Source organism: Bradysia coprophila, unplaced genomic scaffold, assembly GCF_014529535.1.
Source record: "Bradysia coprophila strain Holo2 unplaced genomic scaffold, BU_Bcop_v1 contig_253, whole genome shotgun sequence".
In the NCBI taxonomy this organism is placed as follows: Eukaryota; Metazoa; Arthropoda; class Insecta; order Diptera; family Sciaridae; genus Bradysia; species Bradysia coprophila.
Window position 1 is genome coordinate 1 of NW_023503515.1, and position 19,717 is coordinate 19,717.

General features: G+C 36.1%; 2 protein-coding genes across 2 annotated transcripts; both read right to left on the reverse strand.

The window, feature by feature from the left end:
* Positions 1-1,621: 1,621 nt before the first annotated feature.
* Positions 1,622-3,477, reverse strand: LOC119078388 (elastin-like). Its single transcript, XM_037185890.1, has 6 exons — positions 3,449-3,477; positions 2,954-3,137; positions 2,738-2,870; positions 2,508-2,633; positions 2,315-2,450; positions 1,622-1,865 (listed from the first exon to the last, which is right to left on the reverse strand). The coding sequence occupies exons 1-6, from the start codon at positions 3,475-3,477 to the stop codon at positions 1,622-1,624; spliced, it is 852 nt and encodes a 283-aa protein (XP_037041785.1).
* A 5,224-nt stretch (positions 3,478-8,701) lies between these two features.
* Positions 8,702-9,790, reverse strand: LOC119078389 (serine/threonine-protein kinase Doa-like). The gene has a single exon (XM_037185891.1). It carries the CDS (start codon positions 9,788-9,790, stop codon positions 8,702-8,704), a length of 1,089 nt encoding a protein of 362 aa, XP_037041786.1.
* Positions 9,791-19,717: the final 9,927 nt, after the last annotated feature.

Here is a 19,717-nt window from a genome sequence, read left to right on the forward strand (position 1 = left end):
ATTGACGCGAAATTAACTTTTCACACTGAAATGAAATGTGAGGATAAAGTAGAAGGTTCCATGTTGGAATCATTAAAGTAAAAATACCAAATGAAGATGAAACGACACATATACGTAATTCATCACATATTGATAATGAGTTTTCCGTCTGTAATGGTATAATCTATCAAAATGTCGAGAACGAAATCGATGTGCTTTCCAAGAACAGTTTGGTCCGAACCAACGAAAATGAAAGTTTTGTTATAAAACACCGTACCCACGTCACTGTAGCAATTTTCTCGTCGAAGAAAAACTGATGGCTTCTTGCGATGGTTTTTGTGTTCGTCCATATTCTATTAAAGAACACATTTATATCGTAACCTTGGGAGCAAATTTTCTTAACAATTTGCCATGATCACATGAACTGAACACATATCCAGTTCTTCTGTATGTAGCTCTATGTACATACAACCCACCTACACAAGACCTATGCAGGGAGGCACCGTAAAGAGATTATACAGAAGCGGAGACAAATCTTTTAATAGCAACAATTAAAAAATAATTAAACAAGGTATTCGTGACCCCATTTAGATATATTTTACGAGATATCAAATTCAGGTTGATATTGAGAAAGATTGCGACCGCGGAAAACCTATTTGAATCTACCAATTCCGATTATACTTTAGAGCGGAGAGGTTGTTTTTTTCGCTGTTTCAATTCACTTTGTTCCTTTCATATATTGAACGTACGACCTAAAAGCCATTACAGCTGATTTTCCTGTTCGCATATTTTTGTGGATTGTGTACAAAACTGTCGGTAGCATCGGTCGTGCAAATGCGTGTTAATGTTTAATTATTTCATTCTGTTTTCATTTCTTTTTTCCTTTTGTTTCATTTTTCAATGCATTATTATACGATCTAATGTTGGCTTGATTTACAATAAAAATAGAGGGAATGCTGTGGGAGCGATCTATAACTCCTATACAAAGTCAGTCTGAAAAGAAATTTTTCTTCTTACCATCGTACTGTCCTTACATTTTTCAGGTGTAATATTCCACGTTTGAACAAGTTCCGTGTTTCATCTTTTCTTTTAGTCAAAATGTGCGGACGCGAAACTCTTTGTTTTTACTACAAATTGACTCAAATTGGCAATAGTAATTTGCTAATCGTCTGTTGGAAATTTCCATTTGATTATCATTTCAAAAACACTTGCTAAATGTCGTTGTACTGTTGGTTGTAAAAAATAAATTTCGTTCGGCTTTCAAATCTGTTATGCAAATTGTACACTAAGTTATGATAAGAGGAAAAATTGTACCGACGCAGGTGCGTTCTAATGCGTAAACACATTAGGTTACGCCACGAGAATAAAACTACGCAAATCGTAAAGAAGAGGAGACAGTAAATGTTACCTTCTTCCTTTATGAAACACTATAATATCAAATCAAAGCACGTACAGATTGGAGAATTATATTAAAGAATTCAATCTTGGGTCAAAAACGAAATGAGCTGCACTGTCTCACACATTCGTCTATTCTACTAAAAACATTTAGGAAAACACTTGGAAAATTCATAATTTATTTTGATTCTCTATTTACATCAGAAACGACCGTTTCTGTTAATGTTTTTATCAACTTACAAATTACCTATCTTCCTCCGATAACGATTTTGATTATGCTGAAGTCATTATCGTGAATATTAATGAGTCCTCCTCCTCCATTTCCTCCACTTCCACCTCCCACATTTGGAACGGAGTTAGTTAGGCCACCTACAGCAGAAAGTGGAGACCACCAGTTATAGTCCACCCAAAGCAGAAAGGTGAAGCCACCACCAGTTAATCCACCCAAAGCAGAAAGCGGAGAAGATCCACCCAAAGCAGAAAGCGGAGAAGCACCACCCAAAGCAGAAAGTGGAGAAGACCCGCCTGCTCCTCCTAATAATCCAGATAAAGCTCCTAATCCTCCTAATCCACCAGATGATCCAGGTATAAGACCTCCAAGTAATCCACCCAATGGCAAAGATGACAAAAGATTACCTGTAAAGTTTTGATTTATTCCTTTGGGACTATTAAGTAGATAAAGTTTACGCACCAAGTGGTAACCTGCGAGCAGTTGAGGTAGAGCAGATAAAATTCCACACAAAAGATTCACCACCAAACTCAATAACTGACCCAATCCGTCTAGTCCAGGAATTGCAGATGACTGTGAACCTCCTAAGCCGGGTACTAATCCACTTAAAGCAGAAAGTGGAGAAGCACCACCGCCAGTCAATCCACCCAAAGCAGAAAGTGGAGAAGCACCACCGCCAGTCAATCCACCCAAAGGGAAAGTGGAGAAGCTCCACCTGCTCCTCCCAACAATCCAGTTACAGCGTCTAGTCCAGGAACACCGCCGAACAGACCGCCTGATAATCCAGGTAATTGTAAAAGTCCACAGACAAGTGGGCCAATTATTGGAATACTTGATAATAGTTTTACTGTGAGAGTTAGACTGTTAAATTTCCATTAGTAAGCAATATCAACTTGACACTTACGAGCATCTACTCCTGTTAGATTTGCAATGCCTTGTAGTAGAGCAACCACAATGTCCAATACCATTTTAATTAGTTGGTTTAAGCCAGGAACTGCATTTAATGCACCAATCAATGCGGAAAGAAGTCCTAGATGAAAATAATGAGGTCAACACCAATTTGAAAATGTAAAAATCTAATTGGAGCCGCTACAATCTAGCTCTCACATTTTAGGTCAGTGTTTTATCAATTACCTCCTAGTCCACCCAGTGCCGGCAAGCCTGACAAAAGACTAGTTAGTCCTCCCAATCCACCAAGTAAATTTCCAGCATTTCCCAATCCTGGAAGTCCACCAAGCAAACTTCCTAAATTTCCCAGTCCTGGAAGATTGCCCAAGTTCGGAAGTCCATTTAATGGCAATGCTCCAGTTAAACCGTCCAAGCGTTTAATGGCAGGCCATTCAGAGGAAGTCCATTTAATGGCAGGCCATTTAGAGGAAGTCCATTTAATGGCAGGCCATTCAGAGGAAGTCCATCTAATGGCAGGCCATTCAGAGGAAGTCCATCTACTGGAAGACCATTTAGAGGCAGCCATCGACAGGAAGACCATTTAGAGGAAGTCCATCCAATGGTAGGCCATCGACAGGAAGTCCATCTAATGGTAGGCCATCGACAGGAAGTCCATCTAATGGTAGGCCATCGACAGGAAGTCCATCTAATGGTAGGCCATCGACAGGAAGTCCATCTAATGGTAGGCCATCGACAGGTAAATCACCAACTGGTAAATCGCCGACTGGTAAATCACCAACTGGTAAATTATCTAATGGCACTGGAGTGTCTACAGGTACGGGAAGCGGTACAGGAAGATTTAAGGCTCCAATCTGAATAGGTTTTTTTTAAATAAAATTGAATTTGATCGTAATTTATCGAATTGCAAAATTACTAACATCCACTGCTAGCAAGCACGTCAAAAACCAGAAAATTAATTTCTCCATTCTGATATATTTCGTCCGGCTCAAAAGAGATCTCGACACGAACTGATAAGATCCTTTGCGATTATGCAGAATTTATTTAAAAAAATAAAAGAAAAATATTTTGTCGATTCACAAAAAGCTGATCAAATTCGAACATTTATGAATTTTTAATCAGATATTTTAAATAAAAAACGAAAATAATTTATTTGATTGAATGAAGTGTAAAATATGTAAACAATTAAGCAAACATGTTACGTTCATGACCAGACGGTATGGTTTCAAATAACATAAAAAGTGTACGTAAATGGAATTTAATTAACCGTAGGAGCTAAATTTTATCAATTTACTACAATGAATAGTAAACCTTGTTTTCTGAAAAACTGAATTTAATTAAAAAATTTAGTAAATTGTGTTTTCAACTAAAATAAGATGATTTAGTCTTTCCGGTTAGCCGTATTGAAATACCCTTTTCGTTAAAACTTACAATTTCCGTCCGAAAATCGAAAATCGAAAATCCGGGATCAAGTAAAAAAAAAACAGAAAATACCGAAGCATGAAACCGCTCCCTTCCTGAAGAACTCATAAGAGTCATAAGAGATTTCTAAAGATTTTGTCAATCGATGCTTTTTTCCACTAGTGCGATAAAGGATTTCCACATATTGTTTCGGACTTAAGATTTGGTCGAAATATCAATTTGTATTCTATGAAGTCCAAAAAATCTTGATACGTTCTTGTTTCAAAATGGTGTTGCCGAAATGCAACTGTGGCTTGTATTAGCAATTTCACATCCAATGCTTAAAACAACACCATTTCGAAACTCATTTTTTTCGAGCAGCCTGTGTATTGAGAAGTCTCTCGGCAAATGTTGCACATAAGCAAGCGCAGATATGTACTAACGAAATTATAAACAAGATGCCATGCGCTATTTGTGTTTCTGTTGAACAATGTGGTCACAGTGATAGGAGTAATTATTTGTACATCTCTTTACAAGACACTCAGAAATTCTATGGAATACCTTCATTGCTTCTTTATATATACCTTAACCATACGACAGGCTATGCAAACTATATCACTAATTTGACAGAACAACTGAACTAAGACGCAACCAGGTTCTATTTCAAGGTAAACATTTCCAAAAAAATATTTAATCAGTTTGTTTCTTGTCGAAAAAAAATTATTTTCGACCTTGAGTTTCGTTCGCATTTGCAAGCTTCTTCATTTTCAATATTATCAAATTTATTCGGTGTTATTCTGAACAATTTGTTTGCTCTGAATTACTCAACGTTTGCACATTCATTGTTAGGTATTTCTTCCTTTACTTTCGTTTGTAATGGAAAATTCTGACTTCGTGAAAAAGAAAAAATGAAACTTGCTATCGGAACCCCAAAGCAAATGTAATGTGGATTTCTGAGGCCATACAATTAAGGAGGTCACGGGAGTCTTTTACAAGTTTGGCAATTTTTTGTTGTTGCGATAACCGAATCAGCGAAACAATTTGGAAGAAGCAAACTCACTTCCTTGGAACACTACTCGATCGATCGACGTTCCTTTCATGTGTCATTTCGTCATCACTGAAAAAATCGATATAAGTGGGTTCTGCCAATACCCTCTCTAGCAACCTAATTACATTAGGTGGTAAAAATGCAACGTAGTCTTTGCATTCTACAGGTTAAATTAACAGTCTGTGATTCTACAAAGTAATAATGTTTGCTAGCGAGGGTATTGGTTCTGCACTTTCCTACGGGAGAGGCTACGGGATTCTTAGTGTTATTGTTAAACATAGACATAAGCAATATTCTGCTACTATGCTAGGTGCATTGAGAACTATTGTCAATGGGTGTGTTTGATGAACCATTGGATCCCCAACACCAGTTCTATGTAAGTACTTTTTACCACAAAAGTCAAGTGAACTGTAAATTGCCTTCGTAACTATTAACTGCATTTAGTAACATAATTAATGAATATCCGCATTCATTTATCCAACATTTTGTTCGCATTTCCTTGTTCAAACTTTTGAAATTAACGAATCCAAAAATACATGTCGCATAATCGCAAATGCAATTATTCTTCTATTAGAATTCGTCATAACCTACGCCAAAAAATCCCAATTTATTTCTCTTTGACTCTTTGTTAGTATGTACAAAGTAATATAACTATGTTTTGCTGATATATAAATATCCGTGAGATAGGGACTATATGCACATTATGCGAACTGCAGAAAAAAAAATGTCTTTTCGTTCTCTCATGTCCTATCATCATCATCATCGTCATCGGTACAGAATTAAATTTTAACACGATACAAGTGATCCGATCTATTTTGTATATCGCGCAAAAAAAGGGGCACACCTGTTCCATGCGTTTCCGTTTGCTTTTGCTGAACATTTACAAAACTGTCATTACAGTTCGATTCGCACGACTTTGGTAAATATGTGCAATAAACGATGCCAACTCGGCGCAACTTATTAATAATGATTGAAAATGGGTTTTCGGTAGAATGTTTTGGTTGGAGGAGAAAAAAAGTGGCATCAGCAGCAATGATATGTCGTTGCACTTTTACTTGTTATGTAATTCTGAAATATTTTGTGCATTTCGCAATCAGAATTTTTTTGTTGTTAACAATAACACAAAAATTTAGCGGATTCACTAAAAAAAATCCCTTTCCGCGGAACTGTCAACTTCTAGGACATTTGATTTATATACAAGAAAATCCTACTTGACGAAAATAATGTTTTTTGTCAAGTTCCATTTTTCTTATAAAAATACTAAGCGTGGTATACAAGTGGTATATTACCTTGGTATATTACAAAATTTCCCGAAGGACTGTGTAACCACAAATAAGAAGAAACTTAACGTTAGTTACGGCTGACGAATGAAGTCATATATAGCAAAAAACATGATCAAAACAAATGAAGTAAAAGATTTCTGAAATCAATCTAAAATGAAAGCAAAATAAAATGAAATTCAATTGAAACCAGACTCGATCATTTTATTTTGCGTTTACCTTATGAAAATCTTAGATCAAATTAAGTAATAGTTTGAATAGTAAAACTGTTACTATACTTGTCGTATGTGACAGGTTAATTAGGCTGCAAACTACGTTTCAAACTTAGCAAATGTTTCTTTGACTTCGACTCAGGTAAATTATAATTGGTGTAAGAACTTCGAGGCACCATTCACGGCAATTAATTAGGAGGTATTTTAATACGAAATATCTAACTTGACAAAAAACATAATTTCCGTCAAGTTGCATTTTTCATAATAAAATACCAAGTGTTGCAAAAGTTGACAGTTCAGCGAAGTGATGTTGTTTAAGTAGTTGAATTAGTCAGGAAACACATATTATTTTTATAATTTAATAATATTCTTCATATAAAATAAAACAATTCTGCGTTTACAGAAATTATTTTACGATAATTAAAATATTTTGAAAAAATCATTTCAATGACTTTGCATTACTTTCTATTAAATATTCAAAACGGCTGTCAAGAGACTGTCTGTTTTTTAGAACAGTTTAGAACTTCCATTTACTAGCACATATAAACAATAACAAGGGCACATCGGAGCCATATGTCATAACTGATTGTAGCTGATTGTTGTTGTTGCTACGTTAAATTTGATGTGAGTTTTGTGGATTTTCATTTCAATTTAAAAAAATAAAAAATTGCGTTTTTTCCATGTTGTGGAAGGATTATCTTCCTAAAATAGGTTTATTTATCAAAATAAATTATAAAATATTGCTATTTCCTGACTAATTGATCAGGAGTTTCATCCAAAATACAATCAATTAGAGGATTCTTTTGAAAAGCCGCCTACCAAAATCGGACCCATTTCGCCTGGGATTGATATATACATGGTTTGAAAGGTCTTTGCCAGTAGACCTCAAAACAGGCCTCACACGGTCTCTAGCCACACCTGGTTGCTGGTTGAACATCTCCGAAGTTGGTAAAATGGTGATTTTTATCCGAATTTTTTGGCCGTCATAAACGATCGTCCCGGGCGAGAGTGGGCTCGTTGGAAAGCTGAGTTCAAGTAGTTTCGGGTCATGCCTAGTTTAATTTAATTCATTGATATATGTTTGCAAAAATCTGCAAGAAAAATTTTCAAAATCTGTGTGAACTTTAGACAGGTCTGGGCTGGTACTGATGACGCTTAATGTGAACCTAACATGCTAGTCGTAACATACATTGTCTATGCTTTCCGTTGATACCTCATTTGCAGTGCTGGTGATTGCCGACATAACAGAATTTTATGTTAGCACAACCGCTACTCGTAAAACTCGCCAGCAATCACCAGCACTGCAAATGAGGTATCAACGGAAAGCATAGACAATGTATGTTACGACTAGCATGTTAGGTTCACATTAAGCGTCATCAGTACCAGCCCAGACCTGTCTAAAGTTCACACAGATTTTGAAAATTTTTCTTGCAGATTTTTGCAAACATATATCAATGAATTAAATTAAACTAGGCATGACCCGAAACTACTTGAACTCAGCTTTCCAACGAGCCCACTCTCGCCCGGGACGATCGTTTATAACGGCCAAAAAATTCGGATAAAAATCACCATTTTACCAATTTCGGAGATGTTCAACCAGCAACCAGGTGTGGCTAGAGACCGTGTGAGGCCTGTTTTGAGGTCTACTGGCAAAGACCTTTCAAACCATGTATATATCAATCCCAGGCGAAATGGGTCTGATTTTGGTAGGCGGCTTTTCAAAAGAATCCCTCTTAATAATTGCAACTGTTTCGGACATTTCTTTTAGTGTAACCCGCATAGTCAAAGTATTGGCTTGTTCTAGATGCGGAACGTAAATGTTAAATCTTGTTCATATTGTTTTAGTTTCAATTTGTTGTATTTCCTTTAAATCTATGACTTCATTTTACAACAAATTTTTGTTTTCATCTCTAGGAGATAAAATCAACTTAACATTTCATATATTTATATGTACAAACAGCTCTAAGCGGATGAATCACTCAAAATTGAATTACAATATTTTCCTATTTCCGCTTATAATTCGTCTCACATAAGGTGTATTTAATGTATCACGGCAGATACTATCACCAACATAATCTGTTTCAAATTTCTGTTAATCTATGTCAGACGATTCTTACTTCATTTTACGTGCATCGGCACTGTCACGTGACCGCCGAAAATCTACGTTTTACGTTGATGGATTTTTACTTTCTATTTTCAACAGAACAACAATTATTTACAACAAATTCACTCGGCTTCTAACAAATTCAAATTAACTTTGTAGCGTATTGAAAAATGGATGCTCCAGGGCGTCACTTACAGAAATTCGTTTGGTTGGCTCGTATGCCAACATTTTCTCAATCAGTTCAAATAGGCTTACGTCCTCGTCGGAGTCACTAAGCATGTACCCTTCTAGAGGTTTGAAAAAAATGGCAATTTGTTCTTCCATTCCTTCCCAGCCATTCCAGATCCAGTCCAATAATCCGTTTTTAAAATGATTTGTTTTTGTCGCATTTATCATTGACAATGGAATCGAACCGAGAGTCTTTTCCATGATGGCCAAATGCTCCCGATCATATTCAGTGTCAAACAATACGTGTCCGAAGTAAATCTCGACCATAATGCATCCAATCGACCAAACATCACATGGATGGCTCCATCCTAGTTCAAGTATAACTTCGGGTGCTCGATAATATCTTGTTGATACGATTGTGCTATGTGGGCCTTTGTCTCGTGTGAGGAGACCAAAGTCAATTAAACGGATGTCGGTGCAGTTAAGTCTCCTAACACTGCAGTTTTTTTCTGAATCGTAAACGGTGGTGTAGTCGGAGTTGACAAATAAAATATTTTCTGGCTTGAGATCCGTGTGAGTCATTCCATGACGATGAAGAAAATCCACAGCCTTGCACAATTGATGGGCTATGTGACATGTTTGATCGATCGGGAAGGACTCAAAATTATTTGCTCGGATAAAATCGAAAATGCTCTGGCCCAACACTGGGAACACGATACATACATATGAGTCGCTGATAAAATTTTCCAACATTTTTATGCACAAACTTTTATTCTGCGGATCCATGCGTGAAATGAATGCTAGTGCATCGATTTCTGTCATTGCAACTTTGCTCTTGGTCTCGTCATTTTTAATTAGCTTTAGAGCTGCACATTTCCCAGATGTCGTTTCGGTTGCCAGCAATACTCGACCAAATGATCCTTCACCCACTTTTTTATCGATTCTGTACGGTCCAATCAGTTCACCAGGATTGCAAACCACGTAATCGGCCTCGTCCACACGAATTTCTTGTTTAACTTCGGCGAATTTGTGCTCCAATTTAACTCTTTTAGCCGGATTTTCACTCATATTGACAGAAAGGTTTGAATCGTAAACTAAAGTGATTGCAAGGAAGACACTATTCGATTTGACCGTCAGACGCTGTAACATTCAACTGTTAAATGGAAATGGTATGTCGTTGTCTCTACCACCATTACATAATTAGCCGAAGGTGTATTCAACAAGATTGTTTTTCTCTTTTTATTTATGAAATTAAAAGGGATTTGAACCGGGATTTCCAAATGCATCAGCAAATTACTTTATGGCAGGCAAAATTCAAATTGTCGCAAACATACCACGATATATATCACACGAAAAGAATGAGAGAGTGAATAGGCAAACCAACACAAGCATACAATTGTTGTGTCGGTATACGAAATTTTGTCTTACAGATGAAAATTTCCTCTCTCAATGCACTTTCCCTACACGGAGTGATTCTCTCTAAATTGGATTTTTCGTAAAAAGTCCGATTGACTTTTGAGTGCGTAGTATAGACTGAAAAGCCAGGTAGGATTTTCGTTTGTTTTGTCCAAATTATCCGACATTTTTAAAAGATGTAACAGGTGTGTGTTTCCATTTAAAAAAAAAAGTTATCAAACTATTTGGGGCAGGTAGTTACAATTGATTTTATACATTTCTCTCTACAATTGTATTAAACTCATGAACTTCTGGGTCATTAATAATATGTATCGATTTTTCTCTCTATTATGAGAATTTGATTAATTTGATCACGGCAGAGTAAAATAAACCAGGCATGAGCGGTTCATTTTCGAAACGTCAAATAAGGGACCTAATACACTGTATGAAAATGAACTCAAATGAATACTGACATAAATTGAAAAATTTTGTTACTTTGCCGTATCCTATTGTCTGAACGAAAAGTGCACATTTTGCCCACTGCGACAGGGCTATGTTTCTGCTTTTATTTGTAGTTCGTCCAAGTTTTCGATTATTTTCTAAAAAATTTAACGAGACAATATTACAAAAATGAATTAAGGCAGAGAAATGTGAAATTAGTTGGGAAACAGCCACGTTTTATATTTTATTTTGATAAATAGGCTTATTTTAAGAAAATAATTCTTCTATAACATATGAACAAAACACAATTTTATATTTTTAAACTTGAAATGAAAATCCACAAACTCACATCAAAATTTAACGATCGGCAATGTTATAACATGGCTCCGATGTGCCTTTGTTATTGTTTATGTGTGTTAGTGAATGCATATAACATGCCAAAGGTACAAAACTTTATTTTACCTGGAAAATATACTAATTCCAGGGGTGGCGCCATCTAATATGCAAAATTACGTCTCTTGATCAAGTGATGCAAAACAAACAGAGCAAAAATACTCTTCCCTTTCCCATGGCTCGCGTGAAGCGAATAAAAAGACAAAAATCCTGTTTCGACCTCCGGATCCAGTGGCGGTCAGAGGTTAGCGTGCTCTAACAATCTTCAGTCGTTTCCACTGGTCCGTTACACGAGACAGCCGTAAATTTTCTAATTGAACAAGTTTTTTGAAAATTTACAATAAACGTTTTGCCATCTTCTGATGGAAAATTTGAAGCTTATCGGAGAGCTACTATGAAAATTTACCCAAAAAACGTAGCCCAATGAAGAGAAAATTCATTCAACTTTCAAAAATCATTCACCTTCAGTCAAACAACAACACAATCATCAGATAAATCTATTCAAATAGTACTAATCTGACCTTCATCCGTTCATTCGTCCATCTGCACTTTGAATCACCATGCCCTTGGGATTAATCTAACACTTGGAACTGATTTAACAATTGGAATTGATTTAACACATTTTTACACACACAAAAATCAAAAAACAATTCTGCTTACCCACCGAACAAACATAAAACTAAAAATTAACACTGACACCCGAAACAAAGCCCGGTCACTAATACGAAAAATGCACAGTCACTCAGCAAGAAAAAATGAATGAAAAAACGAAACAAAAATCACCACAACTACAACCAGAATTCTCCTCCTACCCAATTCCCGTTACTGAATCATTGTTGTCAAAGTACTGATTTTGTTAGTGTGGCGACCCATCATTCTGGGTAAAGTCTTCAAATGGTACAGTGTATTACCCATCTGACACATGAATGCGTTCTAAACTGTTCTAAAAAAACTTACAGCCTCCTGACAGTCTCTTGACAGTCTTTTTGAATATTTGAAAATATTTAGAAGAAAGTCGTACAAAATTATTAAAATGCTTTTTAAATATATTTTAATTAGCGTAAAAAAAAATCTATAAACGCAGAATTGTTCTATTTTTGTATAAAGAATGTAATTCGACAAGATTTGTGATTTGTGAGTTGTTGTTGTTTGTAAATGATTCCACACAAAATTTGTTTAACAAAATCTAGATTTTCCCTTGTTCAACAAAATTCTTGTCGAATCACTTGCAAACCATAACAACTCCCAAATCAGAAAACTAGTCGAATTTCACTTTTCTTCCTCTGTAATAACTGGACACTGGGCATGTACTAGTATGTTACGTCAATGTTTGTAAATATTTGTTTAGGCAAGTGTGAGGTTTGCGGAACGAGCCGAAGGCGAGTGGAGTAATCACACGTGCCTAAACAAGCATTTACAAGCAGTGACGTAACACATTTTACATGTTTGTGGACGGTAAGTGCATTTTCCCTGTCACAAGCAGTGATGTAAAGTGCACTTTACCGTGCATAAGCATGTAAAGTTTTCATTACCGATCATATTTTTGCACATAAAATCTGTAGAGCTTCGGAAAAGAAAAACAGGAAACTTTTCGGTCTGTTCGTTTCGAGTACATACACACGCTGAATGCACATCTCCGGAATGTTTTTATTTTATCAGATGCATTTCGTTAAACATACCCGTCATTGCACTTCCAGTTTTTAGTCGTCATTTTAATTTTGAAATGCTTCTCATTACATTTTGAGTCCTTGTCATCGGTGTGAGTCAGTCGAGCAAACACGGAAGTCGATTTTCTTCTTAAAATAACGGAATTGAACACAGTACAAATTTAATGAGGCTAACTTCACGTCACGGCTATTATCTATTATGTCATGTGGTATCGACAGTGGCGAGAAAAATAAGCGATTGATTCTCTGGTTAATGTGTAAACTTTACGTCTGTGTGAAAGTGTGCCAAGGCAAAAGACCCACCTGAAGTAGCTGCAAAAGCTATTACAAAATTAGTAATAACTTTTGCAACTACTTCTAAAGGCTAGGTTACTTAAACCAACGAAATTCAATCTCTCATAAATTTTTCAATCTCCAAATCGAAACTCCGACACATTCATTTAAATGACAATTTTACTCCAGACTCCTCGTTACATCAACAGAAGATTATTATTGTCATTGCGAATACAAAGCAAAAGCGGATACAATAGCAAGCTTAAGTTTTCAATTTACACTCGACAAAGGATACTGCACCAAAACGATTATTGGTCGGATGGATAGTATCGCTTTTCCGATTATGTCGTTTGAACTTGAATGGAGCATAATATAATCTAATAGTCAGCCAGCCAGTCAGTCATACTATCACGTTATAGCTTATATAGCCTGGTTACATACACCATACACTACAATGTTATGGTAAAAGGGTAGTGCAGAGCAGAACGACGAAGATAGTAATCGTGTAACGATAATGTTTTCTGTTTCGGAGTTTTTTTTTCAAAAAATATTATTGAGAGGGGTGATTATAGTTGTTGTGGTATGTTGCAAGATTTTAATTTTGTTTTAAACGCTACCTTTTACACGAAAGAATATTCCATTCAACAAAAACACTCAATCTCGATAATGCACACAAACGTATAACTGGCTGGATGGATATGGTGTTATAGTGTGGATGTAACACTGGAATATTCCTTCTGACGAACCCATTACATTTACAGTATTTTCTTCTACACAGCAATTGAATGGTATAGAAAATTGAGAACCGAAGCTATTATACATTTCCACGATACTTAAAAGCGTTAATATCTTCTGTAATCCATCAATATTGGAAGACAGGTTTTAATACGGTTTTTATTTGTTACACTGTGCGCCATGGTGAAATGTTGGATAATACATCAAATAAATGATAAGGAAAGCGGTTCGGGGGCAAAAACATAAATATTTTCCGTTGAGAGGGTATGCCGTGTATAGTGTACGTATTCTGGATGCTTTAAAATCGTGCATGGGATGAGGTGTGCTAGGAAATTGAAAGGGATGTTATTGTTTGGGTGATGTATTAATGTGTTTCGGTTTTGGGTTGTGGTTATTGGTGGGATCTGTTATTTAGAAATCATTAGAAGTTTGAAAATTGTGCTGCTGAAGGAAATTCCCGGAAAAAATTCTTTGTTTCGATTACATGAAATAATTTCGATGAATGCTGTGCTTACGTTCCACATTCAATAACATTTGGATAATACTTTTCATCCGGAAAATCAGTTTAAGATTTAGTTTGGTTAACGTTAGTTGATGGTAGTCTGTTATGAAAAGGGAAAAGGAAATTAGTTCCGTCCACAGCACTGCTCCTAGCATGAACATAGAAAATATTCGGAGGCTGATGACAGTAGACACTATACGTTTCTTTTGCAAAGATAAGTTACTTGTCTTCGTTGTCATGCCGTTAAAACATGCAATACAAACAATCCTTATCACTAAAAACCTCCAAATTTGACACCTGTCCAATTCAGTGTTTATGTTAGGAGTGTTCCCGACCTGTTGTTTCGACTTTCCTTGCAATGCCAATCTCCCCTCTGTGCAAGTTATAATTAATTTGGTTACCGAAGACAACTCGGCCAAATCATGCCAATGGTCTGGAATTTTTGTGTGAATTTTGTTGATCCGAGGGGAAGCTGAGTTCTATGAACACAAATAAAATCCACTACATAACTCGGGTGAAAAGTTACGTTTTCGTGTGTTCATTGACCTCGGCTACGCCTCAAATTTATTACTCAAGATGCTGTACGAAAAGTCACTTTAACATTTTTCTTTAACTAATTGTATGCGACACCGTCAGAAACGACTTCTTTCGAAGGAATACAATTATGTCTCAATCTCAACCAATTTCAGCGCTTTTCCGATTTCCATCTCAGAGTGCGACGCTATCGAATTGGGCGCTATCGATTGCATTGATTTTGATACATTTCAAGAGAAGAATTATTTCTGTAAGTTCTCCCCTTTCCAAACTAAAAACAAATATTTTGTCGACATGTCTATTGCTCTGTCTCTGCTTACCGTTTAAATAGGGAAGAATTTCTTTCTGTTTTACATATGTAGGGAAAGTTGTACTTGAGGAAGTGATGACAATTGAGTATACATTGGATGTTCACAATTGTCATATCAACATTTATTGTCATCGGAAATAATAAATTCAATTCAATTCATTTGACTGTTTCGAATGATTTGTTAGGAACGATTCGATTATCCATTATTTGCCAATATTTTCATCGTTACTACCCTGATTTTTGACTATCTTTTGGTGAATCAAAAGAGAATATTTACTGTTCTGTTCAGTTTGTGCAGTTTTGATCATTTGTTGTCGAAACAACAAACTTACAGACGGCAAGCTCAATGACGAGTATTATTATCGGGTCTATTACTTCCATCGATTAAAGTATTTTTAATCGGTTGATTTCAAATCTTGTACTTCAATTATTTTACCATGCATTTTACTATATAATGGACCAGCTTACCCAGTGCTTGTCCTTACTTTTGTCGTCGTTATAGATAACAGATGAATAGCCGTATGTGACAGGTTAAATAACGTCACCTCTTACTATATTTCGATCGAATGAAGTTAATAGATTCGATAGTCACTTGTATGCTTGCTGTCAGTGCGCTGGTAACAGATTTCTTATTTCTAAGCCTAAAATCGTTTTTTTTTCATTCAAAACTGACATCCAAATCATTGTAAGCCTCAGCGACACTGACAATAAATTTTTGAATGACATATTACCCTCATTAAATCAACACATCAAAACCACAGAGAAGAAACAACATCCTCCATCTCTCCAACAATTCTACGCTGTGTTTTGCCAAGAAATTAGCATTTTGTTTTCCACACAAACAAATAAATAATTTTCGATTCTCATCAACATACAAATCCTTTGCTCAGCTCTGATGCCATGTTGTATGTTGTTGGATGTATCGCCTAAAGAGAATAATATTTTATTCATTTGAACAAATAGAACGTATACATACTGTTAAACAAAATATCATCAACATCATCATCATATCTCTCTATCCATGTTATAATAATATATACTTCATGCATAATAATACATCCTGCGTATAAACCATCATCATCCCCAGCATGGGGGTGGGATCGTGAAATATTATTCCCTATAATATCCTCGGTTTTACAAACGAAAATTTATATCCATTTTAATCGACCAAACAATGTCAAAACAAATAATAATTTGTCAACAAGGAAATAACTCTTTGATGTTTAAACAAATACGGAAAACTGTATGATGGTGTATCAGCATCATCATCATTTCAACATCAAAACAAAAATGTAAATACGCCACCGTATTCGTTTCGGATTTTCGGATGGATAGAAAATCTATTGATATTGTCGATACGACAAGGGTATTTACGATGGAGGTAGCAGATGATTGAAGCTGATAAGAGATGAGGAGAAAAAATAATCAAAAATTTGAATGAGTCTCGGTTTTCTTTCCTTTTTGTAGCCACGAAATTCTCATCTACATATCTCGATTTTCGTCGATGGAATTCGTTTTCATTTTTTTTTTTTATAAAACACCCGGTTTGATAAAAGGGCAAAAGCACGACAGACTAAATAAACCAGGCAGGAGCGGTTCATTTCGAAATGTCAAATAAGGGACCTAATATACCGAATGAAAATGAACTCACAATGAACACTGACATAAGTTGAAACATTTAATTCGCAAAAAATATAGGGCTACTAGATTATTCAGGTCCTTAGTCAAATCAGTGCTCCTGCCTGGTTAACTTTACTCTGTCGTGGCAAAAAGATGTTTACTACTCTGTCACATTACAAAAACAATGACAAGCTCTAGGTAATATGGTCATTCATACAGTAAAATGTATGTTAAAAAAATTGAAGTAGAAGATTTGAAATCAAAAGATTAAAAATACTTTAATCGATGAAAATTGTAGATCCGGTAAGAATACTGGTCATATGCTTACCGTATGTAACAGGCTAAGCAGTTTACAGGTGGCGAGCCTAAGTATAATTCCTACAAAATCAGTCGATAATTCTAAGTAAATTTAGCAGATTGTTAAAAAATCTTTTACTTCATTGGCTTTAAAATTCGTTTTTAAGAGACATAACTTTTGTACAGAATTCCATGTGTCGCGCTACAAACTTTCGTATACCTTTTCGATGGATTTTAGGCCGAAAACACATCAAGTTTGTGTTGATGGGACCGATAATGACGCTCTGTTTTCCAATGTAATCCAATTTTCACCAACAACCACCAACCAATGGAAAACACAGCATAACTGTCGATCCCATCGACGTAAAATTTCTCGTGTGTTTTTGGCTTTTCTTCGGCTCTTTGTAGGTTCACAAACAATACGGTACCCAAGTTTCGGGTGTATTTAACTGCAGCGTTATATTTAATTTGGTGTAGCGCTAACGATTTCTAAAGAATTGATTGAATATGCTGAAAATACATGATTGTCGGAAGTCGTAAGTGCTACAATCAAGGGAACTTGCGCTGCACTCGAATCCACTCAAAACTCAGGTTCCGTGTGTTTCTGCGGGTTTGCATTACCTTTAAGTGGTTTATAAAGTTTGGGTTCGTACAGGTCTAATGTCGTCCAGTCTAAGCGGGAAACAGCTCACTTCCTTGCATTACATAATTCTTAATAAACACTTACTCCTCCAATCTGCATTCAAATAATATAATTCTAGGCATAAGAGAAAAAGTAGCAAAAACAATAAACCAACTTGAGTGCTCTAGTGGCGAGAATTTAAAAGTCAGCCAGAACGTGGTCCATGAATTGTGTTCTAAAGTTTCTCATTATGTCGATTACGAATAAAAGCTTGTCTTGGATGATACATTTACCGAATATTCAAACCACTTGAATAAAAATTCGTTGAACGAAAACCGAAATGGTTTACAGTGCAGAATGGCTTCAGCATTTCGAAATTTGTATTGTTTAACGTGCATACGTACCGAAGAACAAATTAGTTAATGTGCAATACTGCAGAATGCACACAATTCAGGGCTGGACTGGCTACTAAAAGTCCTATGCGTACTTTGCCTGAAAGGCAAGAGGAGCAGGATATAAAATCAAAATAGAATTTTAACTAAAAAATTAAAATCTTCAGATGTCCGCAGATGTCCTGGTCACAATTTCCTCGTCCTCGTTTGTGGAAGAGTGGAGAATATTGTCCGATTATTTTTTGTAAACTGATTAGGTCCAAACATTTTCGGAGTTGATTATTAAACAACTTCAGTAATTGTTGACTTTGGTGGGGTTGTTTTGAAACCATTTTAACTTTAAAACAAAATTTTATTAAACATTTATAGTGGCTGTGAATTCACTTCTACAACAATTGTCTTGTGACGTAGTCGAAGACCTAAACTTAACAACAATAAGGAAATTTACGATTAAAACTTATTAACCTGTTACAGACGGCAAGAATATGACCAGTATTATTATCGGGTCTATTACATCAATCGATCGAAAATACTTGAATCGGTTGATTTCAAATCTTGTACTTCAATTTTCTTAACATGCATTTTTCTATATAAAGAGGACCATATTACCCAGAGCTCGTCATAATTTTTGTTGTCGTTATCGATAACAGATGAATACCGTATGTGACAGATTAATTACTTCTTCCTGAGCCACAACTTACTAAACAATCCAATCCACAGTCGTCGAACGACCGGATCCATAACGATAAAATAAAAGAACAAAATGAATCCCTGCAAAGTGGCCGTCAAACAAAACATATATGTGAACACTAGTCCGGTGGTAGCGGTAGACAAGAAGGCAAAAATCCACGTCAATCCCAACAAGAAGAACAAGAAAATGGACAATCGCAATTGAGACATAATCGATGACTTGTCTCGATTTCTTCGCACGAGATCGCTCTCGGAAGCCAAACTTTTTATAACCAGGAAAAGATGACAAAATTGGCGAAAGTGAAGAAGGATATTGGCATCATCACGGCAAAGTACAGAGAATATCCGGTCGATAGCATATCTTATTGCTGTAGTAGTCTATGTTCGGAACATAGCTCATTGGATCGAGCAATAAAACTAAAAGTATCGGTATGATGGGTATAGTCCAACCCAACAGCGATGATTTGAAAAAGAAGTGGCTCGTTTTGAGTTTATGGAAGACGATCACATAGCGCATGTACTGCATGTAAGCAATTATGAGCATCCAAAAGAATGTGACCAGCACCGAATAGTGTAGGAAGGCGCCCAAGGCAATGCAACCGACAATATTATCGGCCATAAGTAATCGCAACGAATTCGCTTGCGTGTTCACAAATGCCAGCATAATCATCTCAAATGAAATTGCCGTTGAAAATTGAAGCAAAAATTTCGTGCTACACAATTTGCGCCACTGACGAAATAGAATTGCGCTCAGATAGATGCCGAATATACGAACAGGGAAATCGAACAGCCGATAAGTGTTATCAGATTCAATGTTTTAATATGCTCCGGAGGTATCGAATATGACCGTGGAATAGATAAGCAAAATGTGTTAAATGTGTGCACTCGCACAGTACCGTTGTTCGATGTTACGGCACTCGGTTCACATCCATTTATTGCCCACCCATTAACGTAATTCCAATAGCCACAAACGTTGACCTATCATTTGAATTGCGCTCATTCGGCTTCAAAAATATGGCAGTTTATGGGTAGGATCTCGGTAACACGCGGCAATATAATCGAAATGATACTGCGCTTGAGCTTGCATATCGATCCGATAATTCGCTGTCATAGTCGATTTGGAA